The 22,762-nt window shown below is 41.9% G+C and overlaps 1 protein-coding gene across 2 annotated transcripts in view; it reads left to right on the plus strand.

Annotated features, from left to right (window-relative positions):
* Window positions 1-22,762, plus strand: part of atp11a (ATPase phospholipid transporting 11A) — a 140,973-nt gene that overhangs the window by 42,194 nt on the left and 76,017 nt on the right. The window contains exons 4-13 of one of the 2 annotated variants that reach the window (XM_059970596.1): window positions 190-270; window positions 1,385-1,492; window positions 1,806-1,934; window positions 3,044-3,147; window positions 8,823-8,873; window positions 9,553-9,617; window positions 11,072-11,153; window positions 12,970-13,120; window positions 15,194-15,391; window positions 20,737-20,910. In XM_059970596.1, the coding sequence (XP_059826579.1) occupies window positions 190-270; window positions 1,385-1,492; window positions 1,806-1,934; window positions 3,044-3,147; window positions 8,823-8,873; window positions 9,553-9,617; window positions 11,072-11,153; window positions 12,970-13,120; window positions 15,194-15,391; window positions 20,737-20,910 (1,143 nt within the window). Of the gene's footprint in view, window positions 1-189; window positions 271-1,384; window positions 1,493-1,805; window positions 1,935-3,043; window positions 3,148-8,822; window positions 8,874-9,552; window positions 9,618-11,071; window positions 11,154-12,969; window positions 13,121-15,193; window positions 15,392-20,736; window positions 20,911-22,762 lie in introns of those variants that run through there. The other variant, XM_059970595.1, reaches the window with a different exon arrangement.

Below are 22,762 nucleotides of genomic sequence, written 5' to 3' on the forward strand. Positions count from 1 at the left end.
TATGGCCAATGTGCAGGTAGAGCAGGTGATTGGGAGGCTAAGTAATATGTTAACACTTAAGAGAAAATGTTTCTTATTTCATGTTCCAGTGGAGTTTTGTATATTTTCCTCTACAATTAACAAGTGACCATAAATCTTTAGAATTCAACTTTTTTCTACATTGGATTAAAACCTTGCTTTTATTTTCAGTTAATCATTGATACTCCAACCAGTCCGGTAACAAGTGGACTTCCATTGTTCTTTGTCATCACTGTGACAGCAATCAAACAGGTGGGCTGTGGACAATAATCTGTTCCTACAATTCCCCAGTTCACCCCTGTTATTTGACTTGGAGGCAAATCACAAGCAGGGGGGGATTAACATTGAAATGGAGTAAGGGCAATGTTTACTTTGAAATGATAGTTGAACTAGGAATGGGGAGCAGGGTGGTTGTGGTCTGAGAGTGGGGTCACACTGGGTACGAGTGTGTTTTTAATACTGTGATTATTGTCAGTTGGGTAAATTTTATGAATGTTTATCAAATCGAGGCTCATCAGTGGAGTTGAGTTACAGATCATCAAGATCTAATTGAATGGCAGGATGTGCTCAGTGCTGACCTGACTTTTCCTCCAATGGAACAAACTCCAAGGGCTGAACTTGTCCTGTTTCTTTGTAGCAGCCTGAGGAGATGTATTGCCACCTCTATGGTTACAGAATAATAGTACTATAGAGTTTCCTTGTCCATGCTACTTTTGTAAAATGAGAGGACAAGACAAATTTTTCCAATATCTCTTGACGTATTTCCACAATTGTGTCAAGCATTATATTCCTTTAATTTAATAAAAGGTGTCCCATGGTGTTGCTTCTGGTGGTTTGCAGGTGGAAACTCATGTAATGAAACATAATTTCCCACGAGAATGCATTGACAGCTTGACTGTGCTGTTTATGGTTTGTGGTTCCGCTCAGCAGGCACAAAGGCTCTGAGCATCATTGAAGATGATGGCAATGGGTTTCCTGAAGAGCAGTCAGATCCTGGGGTTCATTTGGGGTGATGGGTTGCCATTGACCTTTGCTGCCTTGCCATGGTGTTTTGGAATAGCTTTGATTTGCCTCAGTGCAAAACTATTTGGTCTTGATAGTTGGCTGTATTTGAAATCATACCATTTAGGGTCTGCATCAATGTCTTTGTTTCCTTTGGAATTAGTTGCAGAGGACATGAAGATTGAAATGTTCAGTAAATATTAACTATGAAGTAAGGTGTGAAGAACTGGAAGCAGGGCAGCTGTGAATTCATTGCCACATGCATTCTGACTTTGTCATCAATTTTATAATTGGGATTTCACTTGGAGCGATTGGAGACGGTAATATTTGCTTCCAATCAAATGCATTTATTCTCCCTTGACAGGGTTATGAAGATTGGCTTCGGCATAAAGCAGATAATGCAGTGAATAAATGTCCTGTTCACATCATCCAGGCCGGAAAGCTGGTTCAAACACAGAGCAGCAAACTGCAGGTATGGAAATGGTAGAAATCTCTTGATCAACATGGGAGAAGAGGCAGGTTCAGAGTGTGGATGAGGTGGAACTGAGAGGGGATTGGTAGGGCTCTCCCTCGGAGTTGGGTGGGGTTTGAGTTGGTGTGGGTTAGAGTTGAAGTGTAAGGCTAAGGCACAGTAGAGGGGCTGAGAGGGGGATGAGGATTACAGCTGAGGTGTTGAACTGAGGGAGAAGAGTATTTGGATCAGGAAGAAGTGTGAGTCAAGGGCATGTGAAAGGTGGTGAGAAGAATCTGTCACTCTTTTCATAAAGGTTTCAATCTACCTGCAGGTCGGTGACATTGTGATGACCAAAGAGAATGAAACTTTCCCCTGTGACATGGTCTTCTTATCGTCAAGTAGCGACGATGGGACATGTTTTGTCACTACAGCAAGCTTGGATGGAGAATCAAGTACAAAGGTACATTCTGAATGACTGCATCTAGCTGCGAATGCCCTTACTTGAATAATTTCCATTCAATAAGAGGAGTCCATGCTTTTAACATAATTCACTTGCCTGTTTCTCTTGTCCCATTGTGTACAAAGTAACGCTTGGCACACTGCTATTTAACCTATTTTCAACAACTTCTATGTAAAATATATTTGTAGGTCATGTGACTTGTGAAACTTCATAGCTGAGCTTGACCCTTTTAAGACCAGCTTTACAATGATCATACTTGTAGTATTTGGAGCAGATCATATTCAAGTTGCACGCACACACAATGCTGGAATCCTGTTCAAGTTCACGTCCTTACTGGCTGTTGTGGATAATCAGACCACCTACATTCTCATCGAAGTCAATTAAACTTATGACAAGTAATGAAGGTCCCAGAAATAATTTCTGTGACACACCACTGGTTATTGACTTCCATTTAACAAAAAAACCTTTACCACTACCCTATACCATGCCAATTTCAGATTCAATTTGCCACCATGGCTTGGATCTCATGTGCTTTGATCTTCTGAACCAGCTGACTGTATGGACCTTGTTGAAGGACTTGGAGAAACTCCATGTACACCTCATGTATTGCCATGCCTACACCAATTCTGCTCCAACATCTCCATCAGTAGTTGCAGAAGTAGTTGGGGATAGTGTTAGACTTGGAGGGGAACAGGAAAATGATGCTGTTTTTAGGTGGTACGTCCAACTTGACGTGAAAGTTGCCGCTGTTTGGCCACCTCCCGATCAATATTCCCCACAGTTTGTGGTGCATTATTACTTTCCCCATGTTTCATGTGATTTGTGTGCTGTGGAGAAATTAAGAAAAGTCGTTATTTCCCTCCACGCCTTGTGGTGCATCAGGTGGCAACCTTGCCTTTTGTCTGTTTCTCACGAGGTCCAGTTGCTAGAACCCGCTGGGATGGAAAGCGTGCAAGGAGCCAGCCAGATTCGAACCTGGGACCCCTCTCCTCGAATTCCAGTGCTGATGGCACTACACCAGCTAATTCAGAAAGGTGCTGAATACTATTTGTGCCTCAGATGAATTCAAGTGAGAACAGATGTTTAAAAATTCACATTTCTTCTTTCAGACATATCATGCTGTTCAAGAAACGAAGTCTTTGCGGACTGAGGCAGAATTGGACACTTTGAATGCCACAATTGAGTGTGAGCAGCCCCAACCTGATCTGTACAAGTGAGTGCTGGTATAATTGGGGCAGCAGTGGTGGCAGGGGTGGGTGGTGCCTAACAGTTAGTGTACTTTTCCAGTAATGCACGCATACTAATCACAAACATTCTTGTATCCCTAGATCCTTCAATTTCCCATTTACTCACTCTCTGCACTTGTCAATATCACCCATTTTCAATCATCCCTCACTCTTTGTATCCTTCAGCATCCTATTTACTCATCACTTCATCATCCTGTAATGTAACAGCAGCTTAATCCCCAAGAAAGTTGGCAAAAACCTGAGATATGAAACATGCCATGGAAAAATTAAGTCAGCTACATTGTTTTTAAGAATTGCAGAACATTTTCCTGGTGAGAGATTAAAAGACATGGATAATCAGGTTGGTGCTGGATCGCAGAAGAGGGACTGTGTTGAATGCTGACGAGATGGCTTTTTCGAGCATCTTGTGCTCGAGCCTACCTGGGGAAAGACTATCTTAGATTGGGTGTTGTGTATTAATCATGACCTTGCGGAGCTTAACGTAAAGGAATCCTCAGGAGGCAGTGATCATAATATTGAATTTGCACTGCAATGTGAGAGGGAGAAGCATAACTCACATGTATCTGTATCACAATGGAATAAAGGGAATTACAAGAGGCATGAGAGAGGAGATTGCCCAGGTCAATTGGTGGACGATGCTGGTGAGGATGACGGCAGAGCTGAAGTTTCTGGGAGTAGTTCACAAGGTGCAGGATAGATGTGTCCTGCAGAGGAAGAAGCTCTCAAATGACTGGTAGGCAGCCATAACTGACAAAGGAAGTTAAGGGCTGCACAAAGGCCAAGGAAAGGGCATATAAGATAGCAAAAGTAAGTGGGAAGGTGGATGATTGGGAAGCTTTTAAAATCCAACAAAAGGCAACTAAAAAGCTCTAAGAAGGAAAAAGATGAAATATGAGGGCAAACTAACCTATAATAAAGCAGGATACAATAATTTTTTTTCAGTTATATAAAAGGGAGGTGAGAATTGATATTGGACCACTGGAAAATGATGCTGGTGAGGTGGTAGTCACTTCACTCTCTTTATGAAGGGAGGAAGGCAAAAGAAAGGAAATTATAGGCCAGTTAACCTAACCTCAGTGGTTGGGAAAGCGTTGGAGTTTGTTATTAAGGATGAGGTTTTGAGGTACTTGGAAACTATTAATAAGATCATAAGATGTAGGAGCAGAAGTAGGCCATTTGGCCCAATGAGTCTGCTTTGCCATTCAATCATGGCCTGATCCAATTCTTCCAGTCATCCCCATTCCCCTGCCTTCACCCATACCCTTTGATGCCCTGGCTAATCAAGAACCTATCTATCTCTGCCTTAAATACACCCAATGACTTGGCCTCCAGAACCATTCGTGGTAATAACTTCCACAGATTTACCACCCTCTGACTGAAGTACTTTCTCAACATCTCAGTTCTAAAAGGACATATTTCGATCCTGAAGATGTGCCCTCTTGTCCTAGAATCCCCTGCCATGGGAAATAACTTTGTCATAAAATAAGTCAAAGTCAATGTAGTTTCTGTAAAGGGAAATCTTGCCTGACAATCCGTTAGAGTTGTTTGAGGAAGTAACAAGCACAGTGGACAGAGGAGAAGTGGTGGATGTCATTTACTTGGATTTTCAGAAGGAATCTGATGAGCTGCCACACATGAGGCCGCTTAACAAGATAAAATCCCATGACATTACAGGAGAGATAACTGATGGGCAGTGGGCAATGAGCGGAAATAAAAGGGACCTTTTTTGGTTGGCTGCTGGTGACTAGTGTTCCTCGGGTCAGTATTGGGACCGCTACTTTTCACATTGTTTGTCTAAGATTTGGATAATGGAATTGATGGCTTTGTGGCAACATTTGCGAATGATACGAAGCTAGGTGGAGGGGTGGGTAGTGCTGAGGAAGCAATGTGATTGCAGCAGGACTTAGACAAATTGGAGGAATGGACAAAAAAGTGGCAGATGGAATAAAATGTTGGGAAATGTATAATGATGCAGTTTGGCAAAAGGAACAATAGTGCAGACTATCATTTAAATGGGGTGAAGACCCAAACATCAGAGGTGCAGAGGGACTTGGAAGTCCTCGTGCAAGACTCCCGGAAGGTTAATTTACAGATTGAGTCTGTGCTAAAAGCAACTGCTATGTTGGCATTTATTCAAGGGGAATAGAATATAAAAGCAAGAAGATGATGCTGAGCCTTTATAAGACACTAGTCAGGCTGCACTTCGAGTATTAACAGTTTTGGACCCCATATCTCGGAAAGGATGTGTTGTCATTGGAGAGAGTCCAGAGGAGGTTCACGAGGATGATTCCGGGAACGAAGGAGTTAACACATGAGGAGCATTTGGCAGCTTTGGGCCTGTACTCACTGGAATTTAGAGGAATGTGGGGGGACCTATTTGAAACCTAACAAATGTGGGAAGGACTAAATAGGGTAGATGTGGAGAGGATGTTTGCTATGGTGGAGGTACCCAGAACTAGAGGGCACAATCTCAAAATTGACAGGTGACCCTTCAGAGCAAAGGTAAGGAGTAAAATTTTAGCCAGAGTAGTAAATCTTTGGAAAGTTCTGCCACAGACTGCAGCGGAGGCCAAGTCCATGAGTATATTTAAGGCAGAAGTTGATTGTTTCCTGATCAGTTGAAGGATATGGCAAGAAGGCAAGTGTATGGGGTTGAGTGGGATCCAGGATCAGCCATGATGGAATAGTGGAGCAGAATTGATGGGCTGAATGGCCTAATTCTGCTCCTATGTCTTATGGATGGGTTCATTGAGTTGGTCAACCAGCAGAGAAACAAGCCTTGTGCTACAACATGTTGACAATGAACACCTATTTAAGAATAAGGGGTAGGCCATTTAGAACAGAGTTCAGGGAAAAACTTTTTCACCCAGAGAGTTGTGGATCCATGGAATGCTCTGCCTCAGAAGACAGTGGAGGCCAATTCTCTGGGTGCTTTCAAGAAAGAATTAGATAGAGCTCTTAAAGATAGCGGAGTCAAGGGATATGGGGAGAAGGCAGGAACAGGGTACTGATTGTGGATGATCAGCCATGATCACATTGAATGGCGGTGCTGGCTCAAAGGGCCGAATGGCCTACTCCTGCACCCATTGTCTATTTTCACTAATCCTACATTTAATCCCATTTATCTCTCCCACATTCCCATCACCCCCTCCCTTCCCACCCCAAATTCTGCTGCTCACCTACGTCATAGTGGGCATTTACAGTTGAGCTCCTATGCTGTACATCTTTGAGATGTGTGAGAAAACTAGAGCAGCCTGGCCTTCCAAGTGGTGACAGGGAGAATGTAAAATCTGCATGGAGAGCAGTGGAGGCCAATTTTCAACTTGAACTGCGGGACCTGTGGACAGCAGCTCTGGAACTAGGTGTCACAGTCTCAAAACGGGCCAGTCATTCAGGAGTGGGATGAAATGAAATTTTCTCACCTGGATGGTCATGTATCTTTACAGTTCCACTCCCAGGTGTGCTGTAGAGGCCCAGTCACTGAATGTATTCATTTCACTAATCAATAGATTTTTGGGTATTAAGAGAGTTTAGAATTGAGAAAATCAAATCGGGGTTATTATCACTGTTTTTGTGAAGCGGCAGCTGTACTGAGATTAAAAAAAGTCATCTGTGTTTTCTGCCATGCAAAAGACCATGAGAAGCCCAATGCTCTACTGCTTCTATTCATTTTTCTGTTAATCCTAATCTTCTCCCTACTGCAGCTTCTAATATCTGACCTGCCACATGCTCACTACCCATTTATGCCCTGCTTTCCCCTCATTCTCATGCTGGCCAAATCTCACTCCCCCTTAGTGATTCATCCCATTGAATTTCACACCCACCCAGTCCCCAGATGCCAATTAATATTGTACCAACTCCCCACTCTCTGTCGATATCTGGCCGATCTAATTCCTCACTCTTAACTTTTGGCATTCAACCCAATCTAACCAACTATTCTTCCTTGATTTCTCTGAAATGTTCTGTTTGAGGTATTTTACATTATTTTCTTGTCTGATTTGGATCTTCATTATAATACCATATGACATAGGAGCAAAATTGAGACCATTCAGCCCATCAACTCTGCTTCACCATTTGGTCATGGCTGATTTATATTCCTTCTTAACTCAATTCTCTTGTCTTTGTCATCCGTATTAATTAAGAACCTATCAACCTTTGCTTTAAATATGCCCAATGCTTTTTGTCTCTGCAGCTGTTTGTAACAATGAATCCCACAGATTCACTACTGTCTTGTTTTTAAAAAAAAAATTGGACCTCTTCTTTGTTCTAAAGGGACATCCTTTTATTCCGAGATGGTGCCGAACAGTTGACCCTAAACTCTCTAACTATTGCAAGTGTACTCTGCAAGTTCACTGTATCCGGCCCTTTCAATATTCTGTAGATTTCAATGAGAGACCACCCTCTCATTCTTCTAAACTGTAGTGAGTACAGGTTCAGAGCCATCAAACGTTCCTGATACATTAACCATTTAATTCCCAGGATCATTCTTGTAAACCTCTCTGGCCCTCTCCGATACCAACACATTCATCCTTGGATGTGGCTCTCAGAACTACGAGTAGTGTGCTTAAGCTCCAAATGTGGTCTGACTAGCACCTTATAAAGCTTCAGCATTGCATCATTTTGTATTCTAGTCCTTTCAATGCATTTGCCTTCCTTATTGCAGGTTATCCTGTACTGGGACTCTAAAGCCCCCTTGCATCTCTGATTTTTGAACTTTTTGCCCATTTAGGAAATGGTCTATGCCTTTATTCCTTCTACCAAAGTGCTTCTAAACATGAGAGTCCATCAGCCACTTCTTAGCTCATTCTCCTAATCTGTCCGCATCCCCTCCTGATTCTACTTCCTAAAAACTACCTACTCCTCTAACTGTCTTTGTCATCTTCTGCAAATGTAGCCACAAAGCCATCAATTCTGTCATTAACGTGAGAAATAGCAGACCCAACACCGACCCCTGTGGAACACCACTAGTCGTTGGCAGACAACCAAAAAAGGCATTTGTTATTCAACAACAAAATCCAATTGTAATTCAATAAATGCATCTATCAAATCCCATGTTAAATCAGTTTAAACCCTCAATGCTGGTGGAAGGAGCCTGAATAGTATTTGTAAAATGTAGTCAGTAAGTTTATTTTGTGCACATTTATACCTGTGAAAGAGTAATCCATTTAATGTGAATAACCCAACTAAAAAACATGTTTATCAAAATAATTATCCATTGTTAAATCTCTAACTTTTCAGCTCTGCTACTAATAGTGGCATATTCTGAGCCTGAGAAATGGGAATAGTTTCCCAGTATTGGTAGCAGTTCCTCTTAGGTTTTCCTACCTCAGTGATGCATTTACCTGGTATTGGATAATGTGATTCATTGCATGATCGTGCCATTCCTCTATCCTGTTTAACATTTCCCTCAACCATTCCAGCTCTGCTCTCACCTCCTAACACCCACCGTTCCCTCTCAGACAATCAATCATACCTATTCGAAATGTGGGGATCAGTTCAATTAATCAATGCAGAAGGATGAAACTGTGATTTCTACCCTCTTGACATGGAGGGGGTGGTTGGGTAGTCTCTAAACTTGTATTCTGATTTCCACAAACCCCACTAACAGCATTGTTTGCGATAATTTTTTTTCCACTTGTAGTTTTGTTGGTCGAATCAATATTTACCATGAGTCAGAGGGGCCAATTGCAAGGTAAGTAGAATTTTCTTTAATCTCCTTTAATACATAGTCAATATCTTGTCCTAATCTTCATTTCCTAAGTTTTAGATTGAGTGCCACAACGTGGAAACTTGTCCTATTGATTCTTGGACTCTTTTTTTTTAACAATGTGCTAGGAAACCGGAACACTTTGGCAAACCCACACCATCACAGACTCCACATGAACATGAGCAGAGGTTGTGATGGAACATGTGCTGTTTTAGCAATGAGGCAGCAGCTCTACCAGCTGCTCACAATCCTGCCCAGTATTTTGGGAAAAATTGAGCTTGAAAAATGGGAATAGTTTCGCAGTACTGGTAGCAGTTCCTTTTAGATTTTTCTACCTTGGTGATGCATTTACCTGGTGTTGGATTATGATTCATTGCTTGGTCATGTTGTTCCTCTTTAATATTTCCCAAACTGTGCCCACCCACCCCAAACTACGTCTTAACTTCACATTGCTTCATTTGCTTTAAGGCATCCTCTGCTTAAATAATGTGACCCATATAGTTTTACTTACTATGTGAGGGAAGACATCTGTATTTGTTTGTAAATCTTGCCTTGGCTGAGGAACATACCTAGCCTCCATTTACAAAACAATGTAAAGTCACCTAAACATTGCAACTTTCTTTCATATCTTTACTTTTTCTAAAAACTTTTAATCTTTCGACAGGCCTTTGGGATCGGAGAATGTGCTGCTGAGAGGAGCAACATTAAAAAATACACAATCAGTTTATGGTAAAAACGCCTTCTAACTTTTTTGTATGTTAGTATCTATTCATGGTGGCATGCAGTTTTATTTTTCTATTCACTTAGTGCTTGTCATTTTATAATGTTTAGGTCAGGTGTGTCTACTCCCTTGGTTAGAACAGTCCTCCTGACTCCTGTAAATGATCTGAATACCTCCTATTCGGGAGTATGTTCACTGAAGCAGAAATAATCAGAATCAGAATCAGACTTTAATCGCCAAGTGCCTGTGCACATACAAGGAATTTACTTCCGGCAGATGTCGTCTCTCTGCTCATAACAATAATAATGATAAATATAAATGAAAATATAGATTATACATACAGGTAGTGCAATCCAAGTAATAGTTAGCCGACAGTTAACTGTTCAGCAAAGTGACCGCAGTAGGGAAAAAACTTCTCCCAGTGCCTATTAGTCTTAGTCTGGAGGGATCTGAAGCGCCTACCAGATGGAAGCAGTTCAAACAGTCTGTGTGCAGGATGGAAGGAGTCCTTTATGATGTTCCCCGCCCTCTTCTTCAACCTGGAAGAGTACAGGTCCACAATAGAGGGCAGGGAGGCTCCAATGATGCGCTCGGCAGTCCTCACTGTGCGCTGTAGTCTGGTTATAAGCTGTAGTTATAAGCATTTGTATTGTTAGGATCTCTAGCCTTCAATCAAGTTCAACTTTGCTTTCATAGGCATAACACCTATAGCTTTTTGCAGCAGCACAGTAACTGACAAGAAGACAAACACGAGGAAATCTGCAGATGCTGGAAATTCAAACAACAACACACACAAAATGCTGGTGGAACACAGCAGGCTAGGCAGCATCTATAGGGAGAAGCACTGTCGACGTTTCGGGCCGAGACCCCTCATCAGAAGACAAACAAGTTTACCTGAACTTAAACATAAACTTTACAGGATTGAGGGGAGGGGCAGGAAAAAAGTAGTTTGAGGTATTCAGACGTTTTTGGTTGTTTCAAGAACCTGCTAGCAGTGGGCAAGAGCCAGGAGGCCTGACTTGTGAGTTCTTTAATTTGACTTATTGAAAATGTTTCAATCTAGTTAAACTGTTTAAATGCTTCTGACTACCTCACTTTGTGATGTTACATGAGGTGGACATTTTATTTGCAGTTGTACTGCCAAAATATCGTAGTAACAATAAAATCCTTATTTTTATTAAGAAATTTAAATTTGCTATTTCCCATCTATCCAGAGGATTAACTAGCAACAACATTTAATTATTTAACTTGCACAGCTATTTGGTAGTTTCTTTGGTAATTCCTTAAACTGGATTTGAAACTGCTTAGATGTGGGACTTTAGAGAATTAATTATAAGTAATTGAATTGTGCTCCATTGTTGAAAATCTAGAGAATAGTTGCTGGAAGCATCAGAAAGCATTGATATTTGTGTATTATTTCATATAGTTTGTTTTACTCCATTATACTTTGCTTGTATTTCAGGTGTGGCAATATACACGGGCATGGAAACCAAGATGGCACTGAATTATCAATCCAAATCACAGAAGCGTTCTGCTGTAGAAAAGTGAGCTCCCTTACGTTAGCAGTTGAAGCTAGAATATTGTGACTAATACATCTGCAAGCTTGCTCTGAAAATGTATTCCTGGTAGTATAAAGTGGTCTTTTTGGTTTTTGCTATTGATTGATATCAGTAATTTCAGTGACAGTGCATTAGACCTCGGCGATTAAATATTGGGAAGACCAGAGTGTTGCTTTTAGTCTTCAGCATTGATTCGGTTCCTTAACCACTAACTCCTGTCTTTGTCTCCGTCTGGGGCATTGGTTCCTAACCTGGGGTCCACAGACCTTGTCGGCTAACGGAACTAAAAATGGCTAGGAACCGCTGACCTAGGGTGTCTCTGAACCAGGCTGTTCATCAATTCTTCAGCTACACATTCAACTGCCTTATCATTCATATTCTTGCCCTCGATGGTGCGTGACACAGGCAGTAATCCAGAGATTACTACCCTGGAGGTCCTGATTTTTCAGCTTCCTACCTAACTCCCTGTATACTCTCTTCAGGGCTGCATCCCTTTTCCTACCTACAGCATTGGAACAATGTGCGCCATAACTTCTGGCTGCTCACTCTCATTGTTAAGAATGCTGTGGACTGATCCGAGACGATCCTGGCATCTGGGGGACGACGTGCCATCTAGGAGTCTCTTTCACACCCACAAAACCTCCTGTCTGTTCCCATAACTATTGAATCTCCTATCACCACTCTCCCCTTCTATCCACCTTCCCTTCTGGCCCACAGTGCCAGAGACCTGAGACTGCTGTGTTTTCCCGTGGTAGATTGTTCTTCATAGAACAATATCCGTAGTGGCATATCTCCTATTGTGGGGACCAGCCACAGGGGCACTCTGTCTGTTATTCTCTTCCGTTCTGTCTCCTGACAGTCACCCAGCTCCCTGCCTCCTCCCTGTGACAACCTCCCTGTTGCTCCTGTCTGTCACCGCACTCTCATGAGCTGATGGCCATCCAGCTACAGCTCCAGCTCCGTTTGTTAGGACCATTTTGGGATTACTAATGAAGCAAGGAGGTACACCATGAATGGTAAAGTGTTAATGAGTACTGAGGGCCAGATGGATCTTGGTGTGCAGGTTCAAAGTTCCTTAAGTGCTGGCACAGGTAGGTAACATGGTTAAAAAGGGATATGGGATCCTGGTGTTTGAAGTAATGAGTGAGAGACCGATATCTAGCTGGGCTGGAGCCATTTGAAAACCGCAAGTTTCTTTGGGAGTGAGTCTTATTTCAGCCAATAAAAAGGAGAGTTGTAAGCGGAGTGGGGTAGTGTTAGAGTGGTTAGGCTTTGGTGAGAACAGAAGGAAGCTAAAGCTGCTGAGCCTTTTCGAGTCGTATAGTCAATTGCAGAACTTAAGATTAAGGAGAACACTTTAACTACCCAAGTCCAATTCTGGAAGATGGAATTAATGCAGATGGGTCCCTCTGATCAGCAAGATCGTGGTGGGCCATTTTACCTACTTCTGTGACTGATATTGAAAGAGTTTGAAAGAGAAAATTGGCAAGTAGATTGACTGATGTAACAGTCAAACAGTGATGAAAGAATTCTTAAGAGACCAGTAATTAATTCACCAATGAGTTACCATATTCCCAGTTGTTTGTGCTAAATATCTTTGCTACACTGTCAGTCATATTGGAGTGGAGGGAATAAAAGGATTTGCGTTACTTTGTAGGCAGAGTTTGAAAGTAAGCCAATGAGGTGACAAAATAGCTATGCTCCTGAGGCCGTAATTGTGACGTGAGTTGTGTATCTGCTCACTTAGTGGCTATGATTCTAATTGACACATGTTCTGCATGATTTCTGCTTTTCTTAACAGATCAATGAATGCATTCCTGGTTGTATACCTGTGCATTTTGATCAGTAAAGCTTTGATAACTACAGTCTTGAAGTATGTATGGCAGAGTGATTCCATGAGAGATGAGCCTTGGTTTAACAAGAAAACGTCGATAGAACGCCAGAAAAATAAGGTAACTGACAATATGAAATTTACTTTGTGTCATCCAGACAGAAACATGAGAAGTACAGAATTTGGCACATTACTGATACTCGTGATGCCGATCTGAAACAGATGGGTGAATCAGCTGCATCATAAACCACACCTTGGAATACAAAGTGTTTTGGGGACATAGTTCTGAAACATTTTTAAAATTGTTTTTTCTTTGAAATAAACTCCCTTTCAAACGTGGCCACTCTAGCAAGCTTTCATATTAATGTTGGGCATTATTGGACCAATGTAGGCAGTCAAAGATGGAAGTCATAGAGGGAGTGAGATGGAAGATGGGGTGGGGGGGGCTGTTGTGGCTGAAAGTTGTTTCTTCCCCCTCCCCCCCCCCCCCCCACCCCCAGCCATGTACTTGATCGAGGTATTCTTAAAAGTAGTTATCTGAGATTGGTTTTTTCAGTGTAGAGCAGGGGTTCCCAACCTGGGGTCCACATACTCCTCTGTTAATGGTAGGGATCCATGGTATAAAAAAGATTGGGAACCCCTGGTGCAGAGAAAACCACAACGTAGGTACTGAATCAGTGAACTCACATAGAAAGAAATGCAAACAAATCACTCCTTCACCCTGAAGAATGGTGTGCAATGAGAAGATGTAGTTCTAGTTGCTGTCATACTGACTAATGAAATATCATGATGTCTGGCCAGACATGGAAACTTCATTGTAATTATTATCAACTATGACCTCCATGAACAACTTGCAGTAAACGTAGCAGTTTTATCAAGAGTCACTTGATAACAACCCAGCTAGATAAATAGTTCTGGGTATAACTACCACCCAAGTCCTGTGGCAGGTATTGAGGGCATGAAGTGTAATTCTGCTTGACCTAATCTTTGGCCATTTGCCCGCAGCAGATAAATCTGCCCATGACAGCTTGGGTAAAAGTGGTTAGTGCAAAGTTTGTGTGAAAACAAAATTGTATTTGTGAACAGGTACTATAGTTATGCTAGATGGGATGGATTCAGAACACATCTGGCAGCTGAAACCTGCTCTTCCATGCATGTTACCTTTGTACATGCAGTGAAATGTGCTATTTACATAAAATCAAATCGCTGAGGATTGCACTGGGCAGTTTGCAAGTGTTGACATGTTCCAGTGCCAATGTAGCATGCCCACAACTCACTACACCTAACCTTTGGAATATGGGAGGAAACCAAAGCACCCAGAGGAAACCCACAAGGTCACGGGGCGGGGTGGAATCATGCAAACTCCTTACAGACAGCGATGGGAATTGAACTTCTATCTTACAGTCGGGGCTGTAAAGCATTATGCTAACCACTGTGCTGCCCATTCACGATGTGCAGTGTACCTTCACGAGTAGCCAAATCATACAACACTGCAATACGTGGTAGTGTGGCCTGGATATCCCTCATTGTTATTGTGATCAGAACAGGGGATCAGCTTGGAAGGGCTGAGGAGTGAGACTCCCAAACGTGGAGCCAATCTGGTGAAGCTGCAGTATGCGACTCCTTGTTTGCTGAACTTGCGAAAGAACATAATGGGCAGAGCAGTGAGATTGAATAGATCAGATTAACCTCCTACACGAATGACCGCAGTCAGTGGTGTGGGCAGATAACAGAAGAAAGAAGCTGCAAAGTTCATCTACCCAATGATATAAAAAGTTGCCTGGCTCTCTTGCCGTCATCTGTCCATGCATGGATAAGCACTGAACAATGGAGGCAAATATTTCTGGGAAACCTCAGGCCAGATGTTAGCAATAAGATTATTGGAAAGCAGCTTCTGAAAAACTGCTTGACAGCAGAGTTAATAGCATCCTTCTGTTGGAGAGTGGACTCGGAGAGCAGTAACTCAAATTGGATTTGTCTCAATGCTTGTAAATAGGAATATCCAAAGCAAAATCTCGAAGTAGTATTAGGCTTAAAGGTCTGGCATTTATCTTTTTTTTTGCTAACCCCATATCACTCCATCCCCCACAAAATAAATCTGCCCCTCTGCCTTAGAGCGTGAAACAATTTACATATAAAAATTAAGAAAAATTAGTATAAATGCAAATTAGAGTTTTCTTCTGTTTCTTTCTAGTTCTTGTCATCGTTTACAGATTTTCTGGCCTTCATGGTTCTGTTTAATTACATCATTCCAGTCTCCATGTATGTTACTGTGGAGATGCAGAAGTTCCTGGGCTCCTACTTCATTACTTGGGACGAGGAAATGTTTGATGATGAAGTTTATGAGGGACCAACAGTGAATACATCAGATCTGAATGAAGAATTAGGGCAGGTTGGTTCATTTTTAAAATCATACGGCGAAAAGTTTTGCTCGCGACAGAAAGTTTGGAATTAGCCCAGTGGTTGTCCAAAATTGCACAATGCCAGCAAGCTACAGCTGTGGTCTCTCTGTTGAAAACACTTGAATGATTCATTCTCCGCTTACTTGGAAATCTTAGGAGGGCTGATTTGTAAGGAAAGGAATGGGTAGGCAATAATCACAAATTGGGAGGCACTGAGGATTTCGGTGGGAGGGAGATCAGTTTAGGGAAGAAGGTTAGAAAAGTTTGAGGGAAATCGTTGTGTTAAGAAATTTAAATAAAAATAGTCTTTGGGATTATCCAGTGATGTTAAGAAAGGAATAATAACAAGAGTATCCACAAAGTTGTTCTGATTTTTAAAAAAAACACATACATTGTTGCAGGAATAGCCAGGGGAACAAAGTGAATAATTTTTTTGAGGGTCACCCAGTTGTAATGTTTTATTTTGACCATGCCTAACCGGGTAACTGAGAATTTCAGTGTTTAAATATGCATTTCAGAATTTATTAGCCAATTTTCCCCCCTCAAAATGAATGAGCAAGCACTGTTCAATAGTGGTCAATTCTAATTGTCATTAACTCTCAGTGCATCTATCTAACCTTGTCTTTGTGTGAACACTGTCTTTTTGGCTCTTCATAGAAGATATAGTGTTGAAGATTGAACTACATTTTAGGCTTGCACATGGTAAAAGAAATGAATTTGAAACCCACTGTTTCACCCTTCAGTTGTATCCCGGCCCATTTGTATCTCATTCTCCATCTACCTGTAATGTTTAATAGCCCAGCCAAACAAAAATATTGAGATCTCCTCCCTCAGTCCATTTGTTTTTTATAGGCCTCTGTCTTAATCAGCTCCAGACTTCTCCAGTGATCATTTCTCATTTCTGACCTTGTACTCTCCCTTTATAACTTTTGAGTATGAGTGTTGGGATGTCATGTGAGACCATACCTGAATATTCTGGTCATTGTACTACAGGAAGGAAAGGAGTAAGCTAGAGGTAGTGCACTGTCTGCACTTCTTGCTGCCTCAGTAGAACAGTCAACGTAATCAATAAGGTCAGTAAAGACCCCTCCCATCCAGATATTCCTACTATTCCCCTGGCCCACCACAGAGATAAAGATACAGAGGTATGAAAACAGATGCTACCAGGACCTCCTCTATCCCATTGTTATCAGTCTATTGAATGATTCCCTAGGACAGTAAAACAGATCTTGATCTCATAATTCCCACATATGGTCTTGCACCTTATTGGCTACCTTTACTGGACTTTGTGACTGTAACACTTCTGCACTCTGTTATTGTTTTCCCTTGTTCTACCTCAAAGCTCTGTGTATGTGTGTGTGCGCACTTGGCATGCAAAGCAAAGTTTGTCTATCAGTGTATGTGACAATAATAAACCAATTTCGATTTACCAATATAATTTTACCAAAGCGTTCACAAGGACGTTGCTTTGAGTTATAAGGAGTGACTGGATAGGCTGGGGATTATTATCCCTGCAGCAAGGACAACTGAAGGGTGACTTTGCAGGGGTTTAAATTGAACATGAAGGGCATCAGTAAGGAGAATGGTCCATTTTTTTTCACATTGTAGAGGAATATAAAACTAGAATGCATAGATTTATGGTCAGAGGGGAAAGATTGAAAAGAAACCCAAGGAGAAAGTTCTCCACACAGGATGGTGGGTGTTTGGAATGAACTGGCTGGCACAGGTGGTACAACTGTAACGAAGGACTTTTGGGTAGGTATGTATATTTACCCTGAGATTCATTTTCTTGCAGGCATTCACAGTATAATAAAGAAATGCAATAGAATCAGTGGGAAACCTACAAAGACTGACGACCAATGTGCAAAAGAAGACAAACTGTACAAATACAAAACAACTAATAATAAATAACCAATATTGAGAACATAAGTTAGAACCATAGAGAACCTACAGCACAATACACGCCTTTCGGCCCACAAAGCTGTGCCGAACATGTCCCTACCTTAGAAATTACCTAGGGTTATTCATTGCCCTCTATTTTTCTGAGCTCCATGTACCTGTCCAGGAGTCTCATAAAAGACCCTATCATATCTGCCTCCACCACTGTCACTGGCAGCCCATTCCACGCACTCACCACTCTGTCCTCTGTACCTACTTCCAAGAACCTTAAAACTATGCCCTCTTGTGCTAGCCATTTCAACCCTGGGAAAAAGCCTCTGACTATCCACACAATCAATGCCTCTCATCATCTTATATACCTCTATCAGGTCACCCCTCATCCGTTGCTCCAAGGAGAAAAGGCCGAATTCACTCAACCTATTCTCATAAGTCATGCTCCCCAATCCAAGCAACATCCTTGTAAATCTCCTCTGCACCCTTTCTATGGTTTCCACATCCTTCCTGTAGTGAGGCGACCAGAACTGAGCACACTACTCCAAGTTGTATGGTCCTTGAAAGTGAGTTCCATGGGCTGTGGAATCAGTTCAGTGTTGAGATGTTGGATATGGGCCAAATTGAAAAGAAAACTTTGTGGCACAGAAAACAGGGGAAATTGCATCTGTCCTTTCTCACCAGCATTTTCTGTTTCTGACTTTTTTCCTCCCCTTCCCTTCCTCCCTGCTCCAGACTGACTCAAACCTGCACATCATTCCCCACCTTGCCTGATTCCACTACCACCTACCACTCCACGCCTCACCCTTCCCTCTCATCTCTTGACACACTCGGTCCTAATTCTGATTCCAAACATTGAGCATACCTTTCTCGCCATGGCGCGGCTTGACCTGTTGAGTTTCTACAGTAGAGTTTTGGTTCAGAATTCAACATCTATAGTCCTTCGGTCTATCAATTCTATATCTTGGACTGTTGCAAACTCCACATTTGACACACACAATGTTACATCCCTTGTAAATACAGTTATGATAAAATGCCGTTTTCATGTGGGCAAAACGAAGTTGGTAAAGTGGAACATGAGGTGTGCGTGTGTGTGTAAAGCTAAAGTAAGAACATTTAGAAGCTTCAAGTGTAGTGACATCGTTAGTGATGATTAGAATGAGGAATGGATTGTGTTGACAGTGCAGTGACAGATGGGGATTAAGGGGGAAATTGGCTAAATATCGAAGTTTCAGGCAGGTTCTTCATCTGAATGCACAAAATATTCATAACACAAATGAGTTGATGAGAGAAATGGCTCTGATTTAAAATCCGTTAAAATATGGTCATTCATTTTTTTTTGAAATAGATCCTTCTGGCCCACCACATCTAAGCCTTGCCTATTTAAGTGTGTATAAAAGCTGGTTAAAAGTAGTAATTGCATCTTGTTCTACTACCTCTGAAAATCCAAGCAACACCTTTAGTGAAGCTGTTCTGAACTCTCTGGGGCAATCAGATCCTTTCTATAATATGGCAGCTGGAACCATGTACAACAGAACATAGAACGGTAGAGCAAAGCACGGGTCCTTGGCCCACAGTGTGCTGACCTTTTAGCCATCAAGATCAATTTAAGGCTTCCCTCCAATATAGCCGTCCACTTCTCTTGCACCAATATGGTTGTATAAGAGTCTCAAGTGTCACTAATGCATCTGCCTATGCTGTCCAACCCTCCCCCCACCCCCAGGCAGTGTGTTCCATGCACTTGCCACTCTCTGTACTACGCAATGAAAATCCTCCTGCCATACTTTCCTTTAATCACATTAAAATTATGCCTTCTAGTATTAGGCACTGTTAGCTTGTTGGCCATTGTTCCCTTTTGGATTAGGTTGCTGGCTGTCCACTCTGCCTATGCCTGTTACTGTCTACAGCTCTTAAGTCACCTCTCGTAGTCCTTCACTCCAAATTGAAGTACTCCAAATGTGGTCTAAAGTTGCAATATAGCATCTCACTCTTGCCTTCGTAGGCTAGAGCAGAAGGTAATTGTGCTATATCATTGTCATTGTCCTATTATTGTCACATTTAGGGAACCTGGAATTCTGGGATTCTTTGTACCCCTCCATTTTGTGAATGTGTCTGATCTCTAGTTCACATCGAAAAAGGCAAGACATTGCATCTGTCATGATTAAGTTCCAACAGCTGCGAGATGACAGACTGGGGTCTGAGTATTCCTGAGTTATTCATGTTTTGGAAGGATTGACAAGTATTTCAGCAAGCAGGAGCTGGGATTTGGAATGAGGTTTTAGAAAAGAGTCTCAGGACAGATGAAACCACACTCTGGTTGGAGGAATAACACCTTGTATACTGTCTGGGTAGCCTCCAACCTGATGGCATAAACATTGACTTCTCCAACTTCCGTTAATGCCCCTCCTCCCCTTCTTACCCCATTCCTGATTTATTTATTTCCCCCCTCCCCTTTTTGTTCTCTCTCTGCCCATCACTCTGCCTGTTCTCCATCTCCCTCTGGTGCTCCCCCTCCTCCTTTCTTTCTCCCTAGGCCTCCCGTCCCATGATCCTTTCCCTTCTCCAGCTCTGTATCACTTTCGCCAATCACCTTTCCAGCTCTTAGCTTCATCCCACCCCCTCTGGTCTTCTCCTATCATTTCGCATCTCCCCCTCCCCCCACTACTTTCAGATCTCTTACTATCTTTCCTTTCAGTTAGTCCTGACGAAGGGTCTCGGCCCGAAACATCGACAGTCCTTCTCCTTATAGATGCTGCCTGGCCTGCTGTGTTCCACCAGCATCTTGTGTGTGTTGCTTGAATTTCCAGCATCTGTAGATTTCCTCGTACCAGGACTTTTTGTGTAGATTCAGTGAATAGCAACCTAAAAGAGCTACACTTGCTAATGGTTGTTAATTGGCTATAGCCAATTTAAAAAAAAATGGCTGTTGTGATTGGGCCAGTATCGGGGCTGATGCTTTTGCATGAAGTGGGGGAAGTAAGAGGATGTTAAGGGTGAGGTTCTGGTAAGATTGTTTCTATTCATATTGGACAGAGCAGCGGACATGGCAGTCAGTGCCGTGATGTGTTCCTCTTGAGAAGTCGGTGACTCCTTTAGTGTCCCTGATGACTATACTTCTGAGGAATGGCACTCCTCGGGAGCTCAAGCTGGATGACCTGTAGATCATTCGAGAGACTGAGTAGTTCTGGGTTTTCAATCAGAATACCCATCTCTCAGAATCTCCTCTGACATGGCCTTTGTGTGACACTTAGACACCTTTTCCTTAGTGAGATTAAACTTGGAGTTACAATAAAACCTGTCCTGAGTATTGGAATTTGGAAATGGATCAAGCAAAAATTGTCCATGTTACTAGATCTTGTACAGTGCTGTGTTAAACTAGTGGCTTGATAATGTCTCTCTTCATGACATTTTCTATTCCTGACATTTTCTTTTGTTTCTATTACAGGTTGAATATGTTTTCACAGATAAAACGGGAACCTTGACAGAGAATAACATGGAGTTTATCGAGTGCTGTATTGATGGCCACGTGCACGTGAACCAGTCTCTGTCCAATGGCCAGAGCTTCTACAGCGACGCAGCAATTGATTTTATTGATGCACCCGTTGCATTCGTGGATCAGGTAAGAAAGTGACCCAAGCAAAACGCTGAGCTACTGAATTGCAATTTCTCTGGAATATCTTTGAACTGCAGGAAAACAAAAGCAAAATGTTACTTTTGGTTCTTTATCTTCAGTTTCTAGCCTATTATCCTTCAATTTTGTGATGCTAATGAATATGTAGCCGTTGGTCTCCTCCACTTGGGGCATTCCATTTCCTTTGAGATACATGGGTTCATGTTTCTATCTCTGTTCTACCTTGGCAATTTTCCTTTGGGAATACCTCTAGCTCTTACCACATAGAGCAGTATTCAGAATTACAATGTGGTTAATATCACTGGCATATGGAGTGAAATTTGTTGTTTTGTGGCAACAGTACGTTGCAATACATATTCAAATTCATAGAATTTTAATCAAATATGCAATGCCTTGAAAAAGTATTCATCCTCACAACTATTTTCACATTATACTGTCTTATTTTCTGAATTCAAAATATTGAAGTGGGGTTTTGAGCTAATCCACAAAACATTGTGCATTAGGTCAAATTAAAAAAAAATCCAAAACCTGTCAACAATTTACTAAAAATTAAAAGCCAACATTGAGGCTTAAAAAGTATTAATTCCCTTTGTAACTACAATGCTAACTTCCTTCATGTGGAATACTCAATATTACCTTATCAACTCACCCAATTTGTTGATATAGAAAACTTCATGATCATCTGAATAAATACCCCCTCTCTCGAAGATCCATCAGTATGGTAGATTTTCAACAGACTAAATAAAAATCAAGACAACGGAGCATTCAGGATAAGCCAGGAAATGATCTGAGAAGCATGAATCTGGGGAAGGGTGCAGGATGTCAAAGATACTGAGCATGCCTCGGAGCTCAGTGCAGTCCATCATGAACAAGTGGAAAAAATATGAAACGACAAGCATATTATACATGTCAGGCTGCTCCTCTAAACTTTGTCATCAGAGAAGAATGCATTTGTAAGAGGGGGTGACTGTGACACCAACAGTCACTCTGAGTGAGCTGCAGAAGTCAGTGGCTGCAACTGGAGATGAAGTCCATGGGTCCGCAATCTCTAAGGCCTTGCACAAAAAGGTATTTATGGAAGACTGGCAAGGAAAAAGCCTTGGATTAAAAAAATAGTGTATCCTTGCCTGTAAAGACTTTACAAAGCATCACTTAGAAGATGCTGTAAAGATGTGGAAAAAATCTTGTGCTTGGATAAAGTGCAACTGTTTGACCTTGACACTAAGTTGTAGACGTAGCATAAATCAAAATATTGCAAGTCAGGCAGGTAACACCGTCCCTACTGTAAAGTGTTGTGAGATGGGAAGATTTTGAACACCAGGGTCTGGAAATCTGGTCAGGATTGATGGGAAGATGAACATTGCTAAACAGAGAGATCTGGGATACAAACCTGCCAACCTCTGCCAGAAAGCTTAAACTGGGGAGGAAGTTCATCTTTCAAGAGAACAACAAGCCAAAGGGCTCTGCCAGGCATCCATGAAGTGGCTTCCATTGAAGAAGATTGATGTCCTTGAGTGGCCCAATCAGCCCTGACCTTAACCAGATTGAACATCTCTAGCAAGACCTCAAGATCGCTGTCCACCACTGCTCCCCAACTAAGTTCAAGTTTCATTATTCAACCATACATGAATACCCCTGAAAGTGGGCAAATGAAACTGTTATTCAGGGCCAAGATGCACAGTACCAACAGCCACACACAGCACTGGGCACATGAAACACGTATAAGACAGCAAGCACACATACAAGATGACAGTAAACTAAGTCACAGACCCGAGTTTGTGAATGGGGTGCAGTCTGCAGTGGAACACAGTACGGCTTGCCATCTGCTGGGGAGCAGCAC

The sequence above is a fragment of the Hypanus sabinus genome, chromosome 5 (genome assembly GCF_030144855.1).
Source record: "Hypanus sabinus isolate sHypSab1 chromosome 5, sHypSab1.hap1, whole genome shotgun sequence".
Lineage (NCBI taxonomy): Eukaryota > Metazoa > Chordata > Chondrichthyes > Myliobatiformes > Dasyatidae > Hypanus > Hypanus sabinus.